The following is a 21,321-nucleotide window of genomic DNA, read 5'->3' as shown; positions in this document are numbered from 1 at the left end:
AATATAGATCAAATTGTTCACTATTGTTCTGATGTATCAAAGGGTTTTACCCATTCTGGGCCCAATTCACAAAGGGACTTACGTCTTGTTAGGTTACGAATGCAGATTATCTATACTGAACACTGCAGTGGAGAGATTCCGCCCATGGTACGGAGATTTTGCCACTAGTGCCGAGAAGCCGCACTCGTAAGTTACGTAACTTATCCTTACGAGTCGTACGTCCCTTTGTGCATCGGGCTTTCAGTGCCACATGTTTGAAAGTTGGACAAAAATGTTCATGAAATCCAAAAAGTGATCAAAAGGCAACAGTAAAAGCACTTGGAGGAGAAACTCCCAAACAGGTCCGATTGCGGCCCATTGGGACAGATCTTTTCTGGGGTAGCTGGGGTTCCCCTTCCGAATACGCCTAGCCGTTCATTCTAGTCTGTCTTTCTTTGGGTGCTAAATTATGTTTTGTTAACATAGGTTTGTTTAACGTGAATAGCACAGATGAGATAAATAGGATGGAATGGAATGCACCCAGTAAAATTAGGTCTGGCTCTAATTCATTTAAGCGCCTCTATCACTCACTTTTCAGTCATTAAAAAGCAGAAGCTTGTTAACCAACCTGCCTATGCTTTTGTTGCTTGCACTGCTTCCATTTAGCACCAGCTGAGGCGCACCACGGTTTCTATGAAGACTGTCTCTCAAGCAATCTGATTAAAATGCTCTATAGCAACCGGCAAGATAGCTCAGCGAGGTATGTAGGGGTTCTTTTTTGACACCTGCTGTGACTTGGTATCCACAAGTTAGAAGTAAAGGAATGTCCGCACAGGCGTTCACTCTTATATCATTTAAATGAATACCTTTCATTTGGGGACTTAGAGCAACTGTTAAAGTGTGCCCACAACGAAAATGATGACATTGTATTCTAAATGCTGTTTTGTTTACATAGCGCTTCGTACCTCGAGGAGGAGTTGCTATGCAAAAGAAAGGTTATTGTTATTACAACGTAGATACAGTTGCGCCTTCACTTCACGAATTTCACAAACAGAATGCTTTAAAACTCAGCTCACTAACCCTGGAACAAATTATCCGTTTGTCTTCCCACTTACTTAGCGGTGTGAAGGGGAGTTGCTTCCGTTGGTGCAGCAGGTGCAGTGACACCGAGGCCCAGAGGCCAGTGGAGCCCACTAAAATCTTATTATTGATGTATTTTATCTATGAAACAGCATCTGGGGGCTGGGTATTTCCTTCCTTGCACATGAAAATATAATCCCGTTTCTAACAATAACCCCCAAGTAGCTGAGACTTTAGATGACTCTCAAACGCTTCACTAAAAACAACGCGACGCTGCTTCATCCTGCTGCTGTTTCTTCGTGATGTTTGCTTTGCCGCTCTCTTTTTCTCAGCAGACTGCAGGCCCGCCCCTAAGAGATGCATTACAGGCAGCTTCTCCAGCCTATGGAATCATACTTCCTGGTTTCCTTCTTCAACTACTTCAAAAGCCACTGTACGCTTCGTCTGCCTTCGCCTTTAGAGAGGAGCTCTAAGGAGTCGCTGCATTCTTCTGATCCCCACCTAAAGGTCAGCACAGCAGCTTTCTTACACGGATTACGTGCAGCAGCTTTCGCCTCACACGTATTTACGCAGCCAGCGTTACAGACTGCTCTCGATAACAAATAGCGATTGCACGTTCAGTGTCGTCAAATGTAATCACATATCTCTAGTAATGGTGTATTTAAAATCCAGAGAACTATGCTAATTAAAAATATTTCTTCTTGGTAACTTGATCTGTAAATCGTAGTTTAGATTTAAGACGCATAAACTCCGATAACTTTTGTTCTTTGGCTCAGAAAAACTATACTCCTTTTACATCATGTTTCAATGGTATGTTAAGCATTCATTTTGCAGTGCCTAACATTTGTAAAATATGGTATGATCTGCATTTGTTATTCTGTAATAAGTGCTTCAAATAGTGTACTTTGCCAATGACTTGAGAAACTCAAGAGGCTCTCAAAATGGAAACAAAATCAAAATGTTGACGTTTTTTAAGTTTCAGCAAGTTTTAGCAACATGGATCCTATGCTGTTTAATGAACAGCTTGAATATTATTGTCTTTGCTCAGTGCCTTCGTTATGGAGAACCCAAGTGGTGTATCTCATGTGTGTTTTAGCCACAGTGTTAAGAGACTGCTCTGCAGTAATCTGAAGCATAGAGTTCCTCTGAGGTATCTTGCAATCTCCGACCTGGCATTTTCTTTGTGGTTTGCCTGCCAAGAATCTCCTTGCACTGATATCAGAAGTTGTCAAATGTTTCAATTACACTTACTCTTCCTTAAACAGTTCTTGGTTTGCCTTAAACTGGCTTTTATTACGATTCTTACAATAATATATTGCCTACATTGATAGGAAGTCTGTAATTTAAGCAGAAGGGCCGTCTGATATTGTTTTACGGCATTTAAGAAACTTACATTTTGCCTGAACCCCATCTTAAATTGGAGACATTTGGTAGAACTGCAACTGTTTCCCAGTTAAGCGGCTAACTGGAGCCAGTCCCGAAGCTCCCCATAGAGTTAGGGTTCTGGTAGTAGGCCTCTGCCCCGTTGAACCATCAAGCACAAAAGATTACCAGTGTTGAACCAAACTAAGGGCCTCATTAGGATGGCGGACGGACCTGCGTCCGGCCGCCACCCCTTAGGTGGAGGTACCGTCCGCAGGAGCAGCGGTGGTCCCTCTGGTGCAATTAACTTTGCGGTGGGTGCGCTGCTTGAAGCAGCACCCGCCGCAAGGTTAAAAAAGCATGTTGTACATTTACATGCACAAAGCGGCAGGCACCGCGCGGTGCCTGCCGCTTTGTGCATGTAAATGCAGGGGGGTACCATAGGTACCCCCTATGTGCACCACCCACCCCTCTTCACTCTGGGGGCCCGCAACGGGCCCCCAAAGAAAAGACTGTATGCCTTTTCGTAGCGGCATTGCCGCCGTGGAAAGGCATGTCCCAATGCAAATCCTAATATGGCTGGCGGTGTCTGATAGACACCGCCCCCATATTAGAGCTTTTCCGCCGCGGTCGGAAGGCGATTGCTGCGGAAAAGCGGCGGACGGTCTTCCCGTCTGCCGATGACCCCCCAGCCATCCTAATCTGGCGGGGGGTCTTTAGAATCACCGCAGCAGTGAATCCGCATCCTCCGGGCCGGTGGTGGCTTCCGCCGGCCCGGAGGATGCGGATTCACCGCAATCCTAGTCGGCCCCTATGTAAGGCGAGTGCATTGACCCCACTTTAAGCTAGGGTTTCAAGAAACGTACATCCTGCCAATCAGAGTTGTTTGGCACTGTGCACCTGCATTTCAGACTAGTAGCTGATGAATTCATATTTAATGTTTAAAAGTTTAATTGAGCAATAGAAAAAGTTGTAAAAAACATAAATTTCCTTATAGATAACAAGAGTACAGTATATCCTCAATAATCGGTGGAATTCAAAATAATTTACAAATCAAGTATTTTTTTATCTTCCATTTTTCTAAGGGGTAAGAGAGAAGAGGGGGGTTAGAAACCAAGGATTGATTGTGAAGAGCGTAAAAAAGGTAAACCAATTAAATACATAGAGCAGGAATGCAAATGAAGGCCAGAAATTTCATTTATCCTATAGAGACAACTAATGTAATAACATATATATTTAAGCACCTGGCAATATAGAGAGAATATCAATAAGTTTATGGTGGGTTTAAGATTCTCTGATAATGTTCCAGCTCTAGACTCTTCAAAAAAGAAGAAGCAATGGGGACATGCTAGACCCAAGACCACAATGCTAATATTAAGCTTTGGCATTTGAAACACACCTTATTTTGGCTGGAACTGTTACTGTCCAGTGCTTTTGCATCACTTAGGATTCAAATCACCCTACTCTGATTTCAAAATTAACTTGCCAGAAATGACTATTTTATTCAATACTCAGGAAGCAGACGCAGAAGATAAAATCCAGACTTAGATCTAACCTCTTCTCCAAGCTAGCTAAATGCCATTCTGGATCTGCAGTAATGAGTCTGAGGTACCCACAGGAGGGCCTTTTCTGGCTTTCTCTAATAACTGTTTTCTACCCAGAATTGTTTTCCACCTTTAAACCTTTAATCCTTTGTAGCAAAGTGGATTAATATTTGCCATGACCAGTCATCCACATCAATGGAAAATAACACTAACTTTGAAGGGTGAAACAACAGTAAATTAACCTCAGGTCAAAACTCTGGTAGCTATGTCACAGAGCAGACAGGCTTAAATTAGATCAATGTGTAAAGTAGTTATGCAGTACCAAAACAATAATAAAGCCGAAACACTAAACAATAGAAATTGAAAATAAATTGAACAATAGAATACATTTTAATAAAAGAATGATGCCAAAATGACAAAAATACAAGAGGAACCAGAGATATGATTTTGTAAAAGAAGAATGTAAGTCAAAATAGCACTAAAAAGCAATAAGCACCAATGATAGTCTGTTAGACTTTGCATCTTTGTCGTGGTTTCCACTGACTTTTTTTTGGCGGCTCTACCTCCTGAATTTTTGATGCTGTGCTGGATTTCGTTTTTGCTGGCTAAGCCTTGCTGGCATCTTGGTAACTGTTTGTCTAGTTTGTTATATGTATGTGTAGACAATGATGAATGTCTTTGAGATATAACAGACATTAATAAAATGATAAAACACATTAAAAAAGTGTAAACTATTTTTATATGAAAAAATCAATAATAAAAATATATGTTTTGAAGTAATTTTGTTGTATGACACTGATATTGGCATTGCTGTTGCTAATGAGCCTCAGGAGGCTTTCAATTAACATTACATTCCAGTTCCTTCCAAGAAAAACTTGAATATTAATAGGTTCTTACAATATTGAATGGAGTTTGTTATCAACTTCTGATCGTCAGCCCATTATACTTTCTATAGGTAAATATTTAATATCTGGATAAAACCTTTTTCTAGAATAGTTGCAAAATTAAACTCAGCTAAAATAATGGTCCCAATGTTGTTGACCATAGGTTTGACAGCCAATTATGGTATGAGTTTTACCACAAGGAAAATCACTATTTTCTTAGTTCACTTCTTAGGTACAAGCACTGACTACTGAAGTGAAGATAGCCCACCATGGGAAATCCCAGCATACCCAGAAACCATCTCATAATTGAGCTTCATACAGACGATCTCAAATCATGATTCTTGCTTTTGTGGTCAAAACTAGCCACATTCCTAATCAAGTAGAGTAGCTTAGTTTCACCAACCGTTACATGGCTTTACCCCTTCCTAAATTATCACTTGATATGTGTATTCAGTGACCACATAAAATGAATGTTCTACTGTTGCATATGGCCTGCAGAGTTTTCTCTCAATGGCTGGCTGTGCCAGGTGCTTATCTTCTACTTATTTCTTGGTGAAATCTATTAACAGGAAAATAGATCCATTTAGGTCTGTATAATTGCTCCTTGTACATTTTTGTCACAGGTTAATATTGTATACATGTTATGATTTAAGTATCTGAGGATAATAATACATTAAAGAATAGTTTGTGAATAGCAGGTGTTGTGCATGTGGCTGTTGCTGAACTTTACATCCTGATAATTCAAAATACCTGAATTTGACTATGTGAGAAATGTGGTTGTTGGTTTGAGGGCAGTGTTAACTCTACTCATGAAACAGCCACAATCCCCATCAGGGCGAACCACTAAAGACACTAAATTAACCTGTGCTCAACCCTCTGGTAGCTAGGCACAAAAGCAATGATGCCATATATACAAAGTGTAAAATATTTATGCAGCACACAAATATTAATAAAGTGACAGCACAACACAGGCAACATCCCACACTGATTTATAAACATATAGTAAAATCGAATAAATTATTTGACACCAAAACAACACAAATCCAATCAGTACAACCGGAGATATGAATTTTTTTAAAGTTTAAGGTGAAAACAAGTGCCTTAGGGCCAGATGTAGCAAAATCAGAAATACCGACTCTTAATTACCGAATTTTACCGATTCGGTAATTAAGAGTAGGTATTTCTAATGTAGGTACCAATTCGGTAAATGTTACCGAATCGGTAAAATTCGGTATTTACCGATTCGGTAAATACCGAATCAGTATTTGCTATTGAATCCTATGGTCCTTGAAGCCCATAGGATTCAATATCAAATACCGATTCGGTATTTACCGAATCGGTAAATACCGAATTTTGCAAAGGTGCAGGGGGTGTCACTTTGACACCCTCTGGCACCCCTGTTTTAGGCTTGTGTGCCATGTGGCATGTATGTGTGCCACATGGCACAGTTGTACATGCACAGATTTGTATGTACACCTGAATCAGTATTTTACCATGCAATTGTATTGCATGGTAAAATACCGAATCTCAAAGCCCTGTGTCAATGTTAAAATTGGCACCTACATACCAAACATGCATTTTCGGTAATTTTACCAACCGGTATATTTACTGATTCGGTAAAATATACAGAATCAGTAATTTTACCGATTCTGTAATTTTACCGATTCGGTAAAATTACCTATTCGGTAAAATTACCGAAAATGCATGTTTTTTATCCCCCTACATCTCCTTGGCCATTTACCGGTCGGTAACGGCCGAATTCGGCCGTTACCGGCCGGTAAATGGCCAAAATCTCCCACCTACATCTGGCCCTTAATGATTACATCGCCAACCACAGACATCTAATCAAACAAGATCAGAACAAAGCTGAACGTTATGGCTGACTGGAATGGAACGGGGGGCTGATACAAGTGGAATGAGTCTTGTCCCCGCTTGCCTTTGGACTTAGAAGAAATTTCAAGAAAAATTGCCTGAGAAGGTAAAGTTCAATTGGGTAAGGCAGCTGACAGTGTCCAAGGAGGAGGCGTCATCGTCAGGGAGCCACGGGGCAAAGTCGCAGTGAAGAATCTTTAATTTAGACAAGGGACCTAATTACGATGCAGTTTGGACCGCAACCGAAGGCTTGTCGGGTGTGGTCCGAACCACATCCACTGGTGCAGTTCTACCGAACCATTACGATGTGCACAGTCGGAGGCAGCAGTCGGAGGGGCTGACCGACGATTTCCGACAGGCTCATGGAGCCCATCAGTCGGTCAGAAACTCACCATAATCCTTTAAGTATGGTGTTTCTACTGTCAGGATTATGATGTCGGTTTCCGACAGCCTTTCCATGTTGCCTTTTCCGATATGGAAAGGCTGTCGGAAAGCGACATTAGGGGCTCCTAGCAGCTTAGCAGAATGCCCTTACCCCTTTGCTCCCTGACCTGGGCATGGGGGAACCAATTGTGTAGCCCTGAACATCCCTGCACCATGTGGCAGACTTCTCACATGTTCACAAACACCCATTTCTCAATAGGAGCTTGTGCTGCGGATGATTTCTGCCACCGCATAGTGTGGTTAGATCGTAATTTGATGTGCGGAACCACCGACCAAAGGTTGGGCGGTTCCTCCACAAAAATGGTGACCGAAAGTGTAATCAGGCCCTCAGTATTTTTGGGGAAGTCAAAAATCTCCAGGGGGACAAAGTCACACACGGTAGCCAATGAGGGCTTCACAAGGTCAGATACCTCTTCTGTGAGGTGCTGTTGAACAGGATTTGCTGTTGCGGAGAAGAACATAGCGGGAGCTGCCGCAAAGTCAGGCCAACCAGCGATGAACCCTGTGAGGATCGAAGAGCAGATATGTCCCAGTATCCTCTCTTTTCTTCGAGCACTTTTACCAAAAATGCTGTAAGTCATACATTTTGGATCTGGGGTATATGGGCATCATTAGCAAAACTTCCAAAGGTTTACACTACTACCAGGATGCATTGAGAGGCCTGAGACCTGTTTTAAGGGGCTGCTTAGAGGTTAGCACAATAAGTGCTGCTGTTACACTAGTAGTATTTCTTTTTATGGCCTGTCACTTAACTAGGGACATAATAGGAAATTACATATGCCAATTTTACTGTTTTAGGGAATGAGCTCAAACACATTAGTACTGGTTAGCAGTGGTAAAGTGCACAGCGTCCTAAGACAAACAAAAACTAATTCAGCAAAATAGGAGTACAGAGTACTAATGTGGCTACAAAAGGGGGAAGGGATGCTAGGAAAGAGCAAATCAGATAGAGGGCTTGTCAGGGGGTCCCGTGCTCAGCCCCGGCAGGGCTAACTGATTGTCCGTCTCCTCAACAGGCGGATTACTACGGGCCCTTTAAGGACAGCCTGTGTGCTCGAGAGGACGGCTTCGCATCTGGACCACCTGACTTTGCGGGCCTATCAGGACCGTCCTCTCACCATATGAGAGGAGACCAGGAAGACGCCGGTTGTCCGTCGTGGGAGGAAGAACTGAGACGCCAGGAGGACCACGCGACCAGGAGAACGGGGAGTACCGGGAAGGCGGAATCCTTGGATGTGGACGACACCAGGAGCGGAGAAGGTGCCGGACCGAAACCCGAGGAGGAGTGGACGGAGGTAGCTGTTAAGCCAGGAGGCCAACGACACCGTGTTTCGCCCAGCCACGCGAAGGAGGACGCGTGGCTCTCCCAGGTGCGTGCTCGTTTGGGTTCTTTATTAAACTTCAAGAAAGGGGGGTCGGGATAGGAAACCGGGTTATCACTGGGGCACTTTGTTTAGCCGAGTCAAACACAGAGCACTGAATGTGGTGGTGGTTATTCCTTTATCCCTCACCCCCTCCCTGTTTCCGAGTATTCTAGTAAGTCGGAGCACGACACTAAAAGCCACCTATTATTCTTTCCTTTTCATGTGCTGGAGACTCCCGGACCTTGAACCAAGACGTGCCCCAGGAAGTACCCCAGGAAGTGTCCCGAGGACAACGACCTTGCGACTGACCTTGCATCTTATAATAAGGATTTTGAGTTGGTGTCTTACAAACTGTAACCCCAATAAATTAGATAAACAGTCGCCCTCTAGTCTTGGCTCCTTCCATTCTTGTAACCGAAAGGTGACAAGTGGCGAGCCAGCCAGGAGACATTCCGTCTGAAATAAACAAGATGGAGACCTTACTAACCCAGTTAAGTGAAGGCCAGTCCAAGCTAGAGTGGGCAATTAACCGGTCTAACGAGCAAGCGGACAGTGATAGAGCCACGTTCACCGCGTCTATACAGACACAGGCAGATCACCTTACAAAATTATCGGAGGGTCAAACTCAATTGCTGGCAGTGTTGGGTCAAAGCAGAGCTGCACACCCACCAGGGGCAGTAGTGCCGCTCCAAAAATACACTCCAGGAGACGATCCCGTTTCATTTTTTTTGAATTTCGAAAGGGCAGCCCGAGCTAGTGCATGGCCGGGTGAGAGATGGCCCTTTTATTTAGCACCTCTTCTTACGGGAGAAGCCCAGGCAGCTTATCAATTAGCAAACAAGGATGGAACTGCAGCTTACGGACATGTGAAACAAATCATCCTTGATAGATTGGGAGTCGATGATGAGACTCATCGGTTAAAGTTTCGACAAGAAAGAGGAACTCCCACTGATGCTCCCAAAACTCTTTTTTATAAACTGAAAGACGCTGCCGATAGGTGGTTAAAGCCACAGGAAGGAAATATCGAAAATGTCATGAATAAAATTTATTTGGAACAATTTCTTGAAGCATTGCCCTATGGAACACAAAGATGGCTGCGGCAGCATGCAGGTTTGACCCTGGAACACGCTATTGAAATGGCGAATTCCTATGCGAGAGCTCAAACTAGGCCAGTTTTTCGCGAAACCGAAAAACCTGTTGTGAATAAAAACTTTGTAAAACCAGAGAAAAAAACGTACAAACCGACAAATGAGCCTCCGCCCATAAAGCCTAAACCGTTGAAGCCTGAACCACCGGTCTTTACGAGCCCTCAGTGTTATGAATGCGGCGAGTGGGGACATATTGCCAAATACTGTCGGAAAAAAAGAGAGAAGGAGGAAGAGCCCATGGAAGTGGGGTATGCTCCGCGTGCTCTCTTATATGCACAAGAGACTGGTCCCGCATTTTATGTAAGTGTCTTGGTAGACGGTAAGAAAACCCGTGCCCTGCTAGACTCAGGGTGTCGCCATTCGGTAATACGGAAAGACACTCTGAACAGTTCCTCTTTGCTATTGAACCGTAGTGTACGGATAAAGTGTGTGCATGGAGATATCCGTACTTATTCCCTAGCTAGAGTCATGATTACAACAGAAAAGGGAACCCAGGTACAGTGTGAAGTAGGAGTCCTTCCTGATCTCCCTGAACCGCTTATTATAGGCACAGATAATAAGTGGTTTTCTACTTTGATGGCAGAAGTTTTAGAGAAGCAAGGTAGAAGCGGGGTTAGTGAAGGTCTGTTAGCAGAAGAACCTTGGTCCACCGATACCAACTTTCGGGCTGCACAGTTGAATGATGCCTCCTTGGCAACCGCTTGGAAAAACGCGCAGGATAATAAGAGTCAGAACACCCTTACTTATCCTTGTTTTGTAGAACAAAATGGTCTTCTATACAGGATAGGGCAGAGTCAGGCTACCCCCCAACTAATCGTCCCTACCATGTTCCGTGAGCAAGTAATGTTTTATGCTCATGCACATCTGTTAGCAGGTCATTCGGGTGCCGAAAAGACCACTAATTCAATAGTTGAGCATTTCTATTGGCCCGGGGTGTATGCACAAGTGAAGAAATACTGTCAAGAGTGCCAGATCTGTCAGAAAAAGAACCCGTACATTCCCCCTAAGGTACCCCTTGTTCCACTTCCAATCATTGGTAAGCCCTTTGAAAGGATAGGATTAGACATCATAGGACCCTTACCGAAATCACACCGAGGTTACCAATATGTTATGGTAATAGTTGATTACGCTACTCGTTATCCTGAGGCATTCCCATTACGAGCAGCCACCACTAGTGCCATTTCACAAAAATTGGTAGAGTTGTTCACACGGATGGGGTTTCCTAAAGAGCTTCTAACAGACCAAGGGACACCATTCGTGTCTCGCCTTATGAAACAGGTCTGTACTATCCTCAATATCAAACATCTTCGTACATCGGTATACCATCCACAAACCGATGGTCTGGTAGAACGCTACAATGGGTTAATCAAAACCACTCTGAAGAAGCTTTTGACCGGAGATGGTAAACAGTGGGACCAACTACTACCATTGGCTTTGTATGTGTTAAGAAGCCAGTACCAAAGTAGTTTAGGGACCACCCCCTTCGAGTTACTGTTTGGCAGGAAACCCCGTACGTTGCTTGAAATAACCAGGGATAGTTGGGAGAAAACTAGCTCAAAAGACGCTGAAGAGTTGTTGGATTACTCCCAGCAGTTGAAGTCCCGGTTGCACAAGTTGAGGACCCTGTCTTATGAAACTCTAGAAAAAGCGCAAGACAAACAAAAGACCTTTTATGATAAAGGCAAAAAGTGGAGAGAGTTGGACGTTGGAGACTGGGCTTTGGTCCTACTTCCTACATCCACACACAAACTTAGGAAGGAGTGGCAAGGTCCTTTTCAGATAATCAAGAAAATAGGCAGAACAACGTATACGTTGCAGATATCTCCTTCCCGAACACAGATTTACCATATAAATCTGTTGAAAAAGTGGTTAGGTACCCCGCCAAAATCTCATGTGACTGTGTCTCTGGCAACCCCACCTGTTAATACCATCGAACATGCAGTGATAAATCCTGACCTTACTGATTCTAAGAAAAAAGGATTGCAGGAGTTAATGTTAAAACACCAGGCTATATTCTCGGATCAGCCAGGTAGAACCACTTTGGCTGAACACCATATTCCAACAGCCCCGGGGGTGGTAGTAAAGCAGAAACCCTATCGGGTCCCCGAAGCACGGAGATCAGTGATAAAAGAGGAGGTACAGAAAATGTTGGAAGCCGGGATCATTGTACCCTCCAAAAGTAACTGGTCTTCCCCAGTGGTTTTGGTGCCAAAGCCTGACGGAAGCAAGAGGTTTTGCATTGACTTTAGGGCAGTGAACAAGGTGTCCAAACAAGACGGGTATCCATTGCCTAGGGTAGATGAGTTGATAGAGCGCCTTGGGGAGGCTCAATACATAACAACTATTGACCTCACCAAAGGTTATTGGCAGGTGCCTCTTTCTCCGAAAGATCAGGAAAAGACAGCGTTTACCACCCCTGATGGTCTCTTTCATTTCACTGTCTTACCCTTTGGACTTCATGGGGCCCCTGCTACGTTCCAACGTCTTATGGACACAGTATTGGCCCCCTATGGACATTTTGCGGCTGCATACATTGATGACATCGTTATCCATAGTCCTGATTGGCAGACTCATTTGCAACACTTGAGTCAAATCCTAATGGCTTTAGAAAAGGCAGGGCTCCATATCAATGCCAAAAAGTCACGCTTTGCTTTTTCCCAAGTGAAATACCTTGGGTACATGCTAGGTAACGGCCAGTTGTTTCCTCAACAGGAAAAGGTTAAAGCCATCCAACAACAGGAATTTCCTCGTAATAGACGTGACCTCCGAGCTTTTCTTGGGTTGGTAGGTTACTACAGACGATTTATACCTCATTTTGCCACAATGTCTGCTCCTTTGACCGATATGTTGAAAAAAACTGCCTCTTCTGTTTCCTTCAAGCAACCTTCCTCTCAGGCTCAGGCAGCTTTTCAGGCATTGAAGGATGTTCTTTCCTCGGCTCCAGTCTTAATCACTCCTGACTTCGACAAGCCCTTCTATTTGCAAACGGATGCTTCTGGGGTGGGTCTGGGGGCTGTATTGTCTCAATTAGATCAGGATGGTAGAGAGCGCCCAATCCTATATTTGAGCAGGAAACTTTTCCCCAGAGAATCAGTGTATCCCACCATTGAAAAGGAGTGCCTTGCTGTCAAGTGGAGCATTGAAAAGCTTCATTATTATCTGGACGGTAGGCGCTTTACGCTGTACTCTGACCATGCCCCTTTGCAGTGGCTCCAGCGGAACAAGGGACGAAATGAGCGCATTCTACGTTGGTTTTTGTCTCTGCAACCGTATGACTTTGAAGTTTGTCACCGACAGGGTACGGCTCAAACGAATGCTGACTATTTGTCTCGCTATCCACTTTCCCCCGAACGGGAAAAGTCTGGGGGAGGGGTTTGTCAGGGGGTCCCGTGCTCAGCCCCGGCAGGGCTAACTGATTGTCCGTCTCCTCAACAGGCGGATTACTACGGGCCCTTTAAGGACAGCCTGTGTGCTCGAGAGGACGGCTTCGCATCTGGACCACCTGACTTTGCGGGCCTATCAGGACCGTCCTCTCACCATATGAGAGGAGACCAGGAAGACGCCGGTTGTCCGTCGTGGGAGGAAGAACTGAGACGCCAGGAGGACCACGCGACCAGGAGAACGGGGAGTACCGGGAAGGCGGAATCCTTGGATGTGGACGACACCAGGAGCGGAGAAGGTGCCGGACCGAAACCCGAGGAGGAGTGGACGGAGGTAGCTGTTAAGCCAGGAGGCCAACGACACCATGTTTCGCCCAGCCACGCGAAGGAGGACGCGTGGCTCTCCCAGGTGCGTGCTCGTTTGGGTTCTTTATTAAACTTCAAGAAAGGGGGGTCGGGATAGGAAACCGGGTTATCACCGGGGCACTTTGTTTAGCCGAGTCAAACACAGAGCACTGAATGTGGTGGTGGTTATTCCTTTATCCCTCACCCCCTCCCTGTTTCCGAGTATTCTAGTAAGTCGGAGCACGACACTAAAAGCCACCTATTATTCTTTCCTTTTCATGTGCTGGAGACTCCCGGACCTTGAACCAAGACGTGCCCCAGGAAGTACCCCAGGAAGTGTCCCGAGGACAACGACCTTGCGACTGACCTTGCATCTTATAATAAGGATTTTGAGTTGGTGTCTTACAAACTGTAACCCCAATAAATTAGATAAACAGTCGCCCTCTAGTCTTGGCTCCTTCCATTCTTGTAACCGAAAGGTGACAGGGCTGAAGTGACAAAAATGTACTCTGAGTCTAGGTATAACCATAGCATTCTTCTGTAGGAAATCCCAATTTTCTCCATGATCATCCCAAATGTTCAACTTTTTCTAGATCATATTTTTGCTACCTGCCTGAACTTTCAGAAGGCAATTAGAAATAGCCTCTGCCAACTTCCAGCCTGAACTCAGGCTTTAATGAGGTGGGAAATTCCTCACAAGAACCACACAATGGACAGGTGTGATTGATAGGTAAAGTTGAACGAGCAGAAATGGCCCACTTGACCTCAGCAGACGGGTGGAGGCTGCCATCCTGTGTTCACAACAGAACCTAACCCTGCCTGATAAGTCTCTCATGTAAAACATTGCCACACTTGACAGGAAGCAAAAAGGATTCCTGGACAGTTCTTGTGTACCCCGTCTCAGTGCTACAAGACCCTGCTATTGTCCTACCAGACATCTGTCTCCTGGTTTGTTGGGAGACAGGGCCTGCTTCAACTCAGATTTTAGTGTTAGGTATGGGAGGACACTAGTGATTTTCTTATGACACTAACACACACGCACCCAGATATCAGTGCCATACGGTTCCAATGAATCAAATAGGACTGTGTATCCGGACTACATAACTGTCAAAATATGGGGACTTAGTCCACACATATCATCAGAGTATGTTGGCCTAATTCCTAGCTAGCTCACAGTGGCCCACCTGGACCCCTGATCTTACAGGATACCAGATGGTGTCTGCCACCTCAGTCATGAGCACTGTAATTCCACAAAGAAATAATGGATACAGATCTGCCCTCTCATTGTTATTCAGGTATGCCTAAAGGGAGACACAAGAAATATACAAATTGGCTTTTCAAACATTTATTGAAGCAATTGTATTCTTGTGTAAACAGAGTGAGCTGCAATTATTAGTTCGGACGAAACATAACATTGTAACCAGCATTACAAAAATGATGAAGAAGAAGAAAAGTTCAACCATCATAATGTTATAGTGTGATTATATAAATATATGATGATATATCATGTTTAGTCTCTTACCTAATACTACCTACACTATTTCAAGCATAGTAGGAGTACCCACTGCCAGACCCCTCGCGCCAACCAGCCCTTATACAAGTGTGTGATGTATCAGGAGGCCGATATGGTGTAGAACAGGTTACCGTCTATTGCAGGCTAGAGATTAAAGTCAGTTGGGCTGCATCTCAGACACATCACTCCAGTATAACCTCAGGTAAAGTGGTCCTTTGCCGAATTTTGATCAGAGGTGGTTTATAGATTAAAAGCACTGTTCCACTCGCACTGTGTCACAGGTGCAATGCTCATGTGTTTTTTTCTTTCGACTCAGACGATCTTCAACTGGACAACAAACGACATTGCTTACAGTGTTCCTTAGTCTTGGACAGTGTGTACGAATGACATGATGAATGCTTCCCAAGAAATATGCTGCAAGCTGAATACATTCTAAGTATGTTATATAAGTGCAAAGCATGTAAAAAGTACTTTTCTACAAAGATGTCAAATTTAGTGTGTTTTAAAAAGGAGATGTTGTGTTCGTGCCCTGTTGAACCTTGCAACATCAGAGCTAAGTTCAGTGTGGTTGAAGACTTTTGTCTTCTTGAAAATGTGTTGGTGTATGGCATTTTTTCTGCCTTTTTGCAGTAAGGCAAACAGAAACTACTGAAAAAGTGGATAGGTTTGCCCCTAGGAACGTTTACTCCATTGCTTAAGGAGTGTTCAGGAGTCACCCACACCCAGGATCTGGTGTCAGGCGTAAATATGACACCCCAAGGTACTATTCTCATAAGACCCACCGCTTCTCCCGCTTCTCGTTGTTGCAGCCACATGGGGAGCCCACTCCTGCACAGCCCTCCGGCGGATGTATGTCGTTACAACGCATACTTTTACTCCGCATACCATTACAACGCGGTTTTTACAACGCATACCATTACAACGCATAGCGCTTTGAGGTGCTGGATAGTGGTAAGTATAATTTACTATTCTAACTCCAGTCCCCGTGGACCCTAGGGAAGGTGTTGGATAGTAAATTAAACTTACCTCTTATCCTAGAGCGCCCCCCAGCGCAATGCGTTGTAATGTCATGCGTTGTAATGCCCGCGTTGTAATGGTAGTGCGGAGTAAAAGTTGCGTTGTAACGGGTGTATACCCCCTCCGGCTCACTAGAGCATCTAGCTATATCTTTGCTAGTGCGGGAGCTGGCAACCTTCCTTTCCCTACTTGCTCCATGCAGGCAGGGTGCAGCATCCAGCAGTGGCCGCCCCGCTCAACCCTTGACACGGGGCGCTGTGCCTTCTCCATGCGGTCAAGGTGCAGAGTCCGGCAGTCGAGATCCTCACAGGCACTGGGTACAGGGGAGAAACTAGCACTTTTGAGGGAGGGGGGGCAATAGCACTTCCACATCCTCCTTGATTGCTGGGGCCTGGAGTTGGGCCTGCTTGCTGGGCCCCTGGGGGGATGAGGTCCCTGGGGGCAATTCATCTATAGGGAAGGAGGAGCAACACATGCCCTCACCCCCAAATGAATCAATTAAAGAGCTGGTGCTGGATCCTGGCCCACCATGGGGGCAATATTTTGCAGAGCCACAAAGTCATCAACTTCAAAACTCAGGAGATCAAGAAAGCAAAAGGTCTGGGAGTAATAAATTGGCTGAATCCATATTGTAGCTAATTTAACAACATGCTTATTCTTGCGAAGATAGAGTTTGTCCCAATCTCCCAACTATGTCCTACTTTCATTATCAACCAATCGAACCATGTACATGTATAGAAGAGGAGTTGGCCTAATGGCTAGGACGCTCAACCTCGGACCTGAGGAACACAGAGTCTCGGCAATGATGCTGAAACATCCTGTGATTCTGGACAAATCACTTAGTCTCCCTGTGCCTAACAACAATGAATGTGTGTTCTCATGTTACGTAACTGGTGCTATGTAAAGCGCTCAGATACCCGATTCGGATTTTGGTCAAGTTTGTGCCATATAAAACTCTGCAAAAAAATAAAAAAGTTTCTTAATCTACTGTCTTATGAGCCTGTTCAATAAAAAGAGAATGCCAACAAACATGTACATTTGTTGGTATTTCCAAGTTCCACTCTGACAAGTCCCTCCCTGGAACTGGTTGGAGTGGCTGGACTAACTCCTTTTCCAGGACGGAAAGATGAGCTGATCTCCCCAAGACTTGCTGGGTGTTTAGGGGAGGGGTTTTCTCCGCAGAGAAAAATGTGCAATTGTGCAGGAGGCTCCATTCCTCTCCATAGAGAACTCTGCATAGGAGCGATAGGAGCATTCAGGCAAAGTAACAAGGCAGTCCCATTAGTATGCTTGGAAAACTGTGGCCAGTGCTGGGATTTGTGTGAAGAGGAAAATCCCTTAAAAGCACGCTCATGCGGAGATTCCAAATATACACCTGAACATGTATAACCTTTTTTGTGAAGAGGACCCATAATTCTAATCTGTGAAGGGGACGCCTCCAGGGCCAGCCAAGTCCCAGCCACTGCGACTGTATCTGTTGATGATTCGTCGAGCAGCAAAGGTAAGACTTGTTTCAAGTTTGTGCAGTGTTCTGCCTTTAAACAAGGCTTAATATTTGTCCTTGTGCGGGTTATTTTTGAAGGCATCCTTTTGTCAATGTACTTCTGAAAGTGCATCCAGTCTGCTCACGGATCTTACGTTTTCTATAAAATAATAAGTACAAAGTAAGCAAAATGCGAGCCATAGGCGCTGCATTATACACACTACTGTAGATTCCCTACTCTGCAAGAGGAGGCACATTGGCAGCACCAGGACCTCGAGCTCCCCTGGACATCTTCTTTAGGAGCTGGAAGGATCTGCACCTAAATCAAGGGGTCCAACTAGGCCGGGGGCTAATCTGGCAGAGCATTGCATCCACTGCCTGAGCAAGAACTGAACAGCAACAGATACGCGAAAATCGATTTATAGGCTTAACCCCGCAGTAGAAGCTGACGAAATTTCTCCAGTAAATACAGAAAACATCTGAGTTAATCATGTATAATCTTGCATTTGTTACCTGTTCGGATCCCATGAACCTGAAAGATGACAGCAATAGGTCAAAGGTGTCAATGAGCCGGAAGTCGAGCCAGTTCACCAAGCCCAGAGGTTTAGTTTACTCCCTCAGATGCAATGCCTGGGAGTGTTCACTTCAAATCATTTAAAATCAACTAACATAAATGTTATTGTAATTTTTCGCAATTTGTAAACACTACACTAGAACCAGTAAATTCAATCTGAAACAGCGCCACTGACATCTGTAGCTCGCAAGTTACCTAAGGCTGATTTGCAAGCGTTACTATCTTATCTTCATAACGATGGGTTTGCTCTGCACTTTTTTGCTTCTGCCTCATTCTCAAATTGAACTTTGCCCCGGTGACTCAACTGTACGTCTCCCTTCCAGCGCCAGATCCCGTTTGGATGACAGCTGGAGTGGAAGCAGCAGATGTGCCGGCCCTGAGACTGGCATTAACCTGGTCACCGAGGAACACGGAGTGTGCCCTCCCTGTGCGCTCTGCCTGCAGCCACAGACTGCCCCTTCCTCCTCTGGACAATCATGGGCGGCTACGCGGGCGGAAGCGAGCAGTCCCTCTCCCAGGGCGTCCGCATGATGTTCTACGTGCTGCGGCCCAATGAGACTTCATTCAAAACAATTGACGAAGTTCCTGATTATGTAGATAAGGTACGTCACAACCTATGCAAAATTTAAGTCAGTTTCTGTTTCCAATTCTTCTCTGTATTTGCTTTTCTTTATTCTCTGGCTGGACAGCGCACATTATGTGATCAACAGGAAAAGAATGTAAGAACTACTGAGAGAGGCTCTTATGAACAGCATTAGATTGGGTAGAAGGTGAGCGGGTTCAACTGAAAATATTACAACCGAGGCAGTACCCCTCACCTGTGGGATAATCGTGAAAAACATGTTAGTCATTTAAGGGTGCATTGCTTTACTTTGTGTGGTGTTGGTGTGTACTCAGCCGTAGGCAGGCCAGGCTACCGCCCAGTCGCGTGCGCAGGGGCAGGACGCGCAACAGGCAGCGACTCAGGCTCACACACCGTGGTAGTCGGAAGTGACGTGCACGAGCGCACGCCCCCCATTTATTCAGCCCCGCAGGCCACGCCTGACCTGCCGATGTATGGGTGCGTGTGCGTGCAACAGCTAGAGCGTAAACAGCACTACATCCCTATCCAACTATATAAACTTTGCACAAAGTCCATATTTGCAGCACAACATGGTTTACAGTTCAAAATATGTTGCTCTGTACTTGCGTGTCCCTTGGTGGTCGCTTCAGGGTCTCAGCTGACAGGCATAGTCTTTTAATTTCTGACTTGGAGGTGGATTTGGTCGCAGGTTGAACCTCGGGCCGTTACCTCGGCCACGTTCCATGGCGTGGGACAGGTCTCTGTTGGGGGTTGACGTGGCTGGGGATCCGCACCCTGGCTCAGGCTCCGCCTCTCATGTTCCTACTGATGAGTCGTTCTCATTCTCGTGTGTTGTGACTCTAGGCAACTCACTGTCGCCCTCGGTGGCTTCTCGATTTTGTCTCAGTCCCGGGGAAATCACCTTGAACCAGGACGTGTTCCTCGATACTTCCTCTCCCTCTTTTCTTGCAGTCACCATGGTGCCTTTTGTGGCAGTTACGGTCCATGGGCACGGTTCGTAGTAGGTCTGGATTTTTCCCCCAGGGCGTCGGTTTCGTATGACCACTTGGGCTCCCGGGCACAGACTCCTTGGTGTGGCCCTCCGGCGCCGGCTCGCTCGCTGGTTGTTTTGTCGCCTCCGTTCCTGGGCGTCGTCCATGTTGTTCCCATCTGGTACCACTCCTGGTGCAGCAGGAATGAGGTCTCTGCGTTGGCCTTGGAACATGAGGGCCCACGGGCTCCGCTGGGTGGTGCAGTGAGGGGTTCCTCGATACTCCCGTAGGAATTCATGTAGTCTCTGTTCAGGGTCGGCTTGCTTGACCACCGCTATCCGGAACATCTTATTGAGGGTTCGCATAAACCTTTCTGCCTCCCCGTTGGCCTGTGGCCATTGGGGTGTGATGCGACGGTGTGCGATGCCCCGGGTCTTCAGGAATGTGGCGAACTCCGCGCCCTGGAACGGTGGTCCGTTGTCGCTCCGTAGTTCTTCAAGGTATCCGAACATGGAAAACATCTTTTCTAGCGCCGGCCCCACATGGGTGAAGGCTGTGGAGGTGACTCTCTCGACTAGCGGGTACTTGGAGTATGAATCGATGGCCACCAGAGTATGCCCTTCCCCTGGGAAGCTCCCGAAGTCTATGCTGACTTTGGTCCATGGGGTCATGCATGCTTCTTCTGTGATTATCGGGGCCGGTCGCTCGGGATCACTCGTTAACTGGCAGGACATGCAGTTCTTCACGTAATCTTCCACCATTGTTTCTAGTTCAGGGAACCACACCTTCCCCCGCATGCGTGCTTTCATCTTCGTGGCGCCTTGGTGGCCACCATGAGCAAGTTGTGTGGCGCGGTGTTTGAGGCTCTGCGGTATCACCAGGCGTGACCCTCTTAACAGCACACCATCTTCTGTGGCACTGAGTTCATGCCGGACATGCCAGATCCTCGTGAGAGCCTCTTTATCTGCTGCGTTCCAGGTGCTTGGGGGGTGTAAGTAGTTAGCCCAGGACCCTTCCTGGACAGCCTGCAGTGAACTCATGTAGGTGTTGTCCTCGGCGGCTGCTTCCTTGATCTCGTCAATCGTCATGCATTGCGGACAGGAGGTCAAGGCTACCCATCAGACGTACTCCTCGCATTCGTCATCTGTGGACACCGGTTCTGGTGGTAACGGGTGTCGCGACAAGTAGTCGGCAGGGTTTTTGGCCCCTTGTCGATATACCACCTCCATTCCATACGACTGGAGTTGAATCACCCATCTCTCAATGCGTGGTGGTGGATGCGGGGCAGTTCCTTTGAAGAGAGGTACCAAAGGCTGGTGGTCTGTGACCATGACGAATGAATGTCCTTGTAGGTATAGGTGGAGGTGGCTGCAGGCCCATTTGATTGCCAGGGATTCCCGCTCAATTTGGGCGTACCTGGTCTCGGTTGGGGTCAAGGCCTTGCTGGCAAAAGCTAGTGCTGTCCATTTGCCAGGCTCGTGCTCCTGGGTCAAGACCGCTCCCAGCCCCACCGTGCTGGCGTCCATGATCACCTCGGTGCGTTTGGCAGGGTCAAAGTAGGATAGTGTTGCATTCTCCAGTAGAGCATCCTTGATTCCCTGGAATGCTTCGTTTTCTTTCGGGCCCCACTGCCACGTGGCGTCCGTTTTGGTTAGTGCCCGTAGGGGTTCACTTCGGGTGGCCAGGCCTGGTATGAACCGGCCACAGTAGGTCGCCATCCCAAGGAAGCTTCTCACCTCCGTTGGTGATCTTGGCGCTGGGACGTCCTTTATGGATCT

General features: G+C 46.1%; 1 protein-coding gene across 2 annotated transcripts in view; it reads left to right on the top strand.

The window, feature by feature from the left end:
* The first annotated feature begins 1,503 nt into the window (after positions 1-1,503).
* AGMO (alkylglycerol monooxygenase) overlaps positions 1,504-21,321 on the top strand; it is a 737,946-nt gene continuing 718,128 nt past the window's right edge. For both annotated transcript variants that reach the window (XM_086941966.1, XM_086941965.1), the window contains exons 1-2: positions 1,504-1,566; positions 18,313-18,591. In XM_086941966.1, coding sequence (XP_086798092.1) covers positions 18,466-18,591 — 126 coding nt within the window. In that variant the 5' untranslated portion in view covers positions 1,504-1,566; positions 18,313-18,465. The remainder of the gene's footprint in view (positions 1,567-18,312; positions 18,592-21,321) is intronic.

The sequence above is a fragment of the Lissotriton vulgaris genome, chromosome 10 (assembly GCF_964263255.1).
Source record: "Lissotriton vulgaris chromosome 10, aLisVul1.2, whole genome shotgun sequence".
Taxonomy (NCBI): domain Eukaryota; kingdom Metazoa; phylum Chordata; class Amphibia; order Caudata; family Salamandridae; genus Lissotriton; species Lissotriton vulgaris.
Note: the sequence above shows the minus strand (reverse complement) of the source record. Positions and strands in the feature narration are given on the sequence as shown.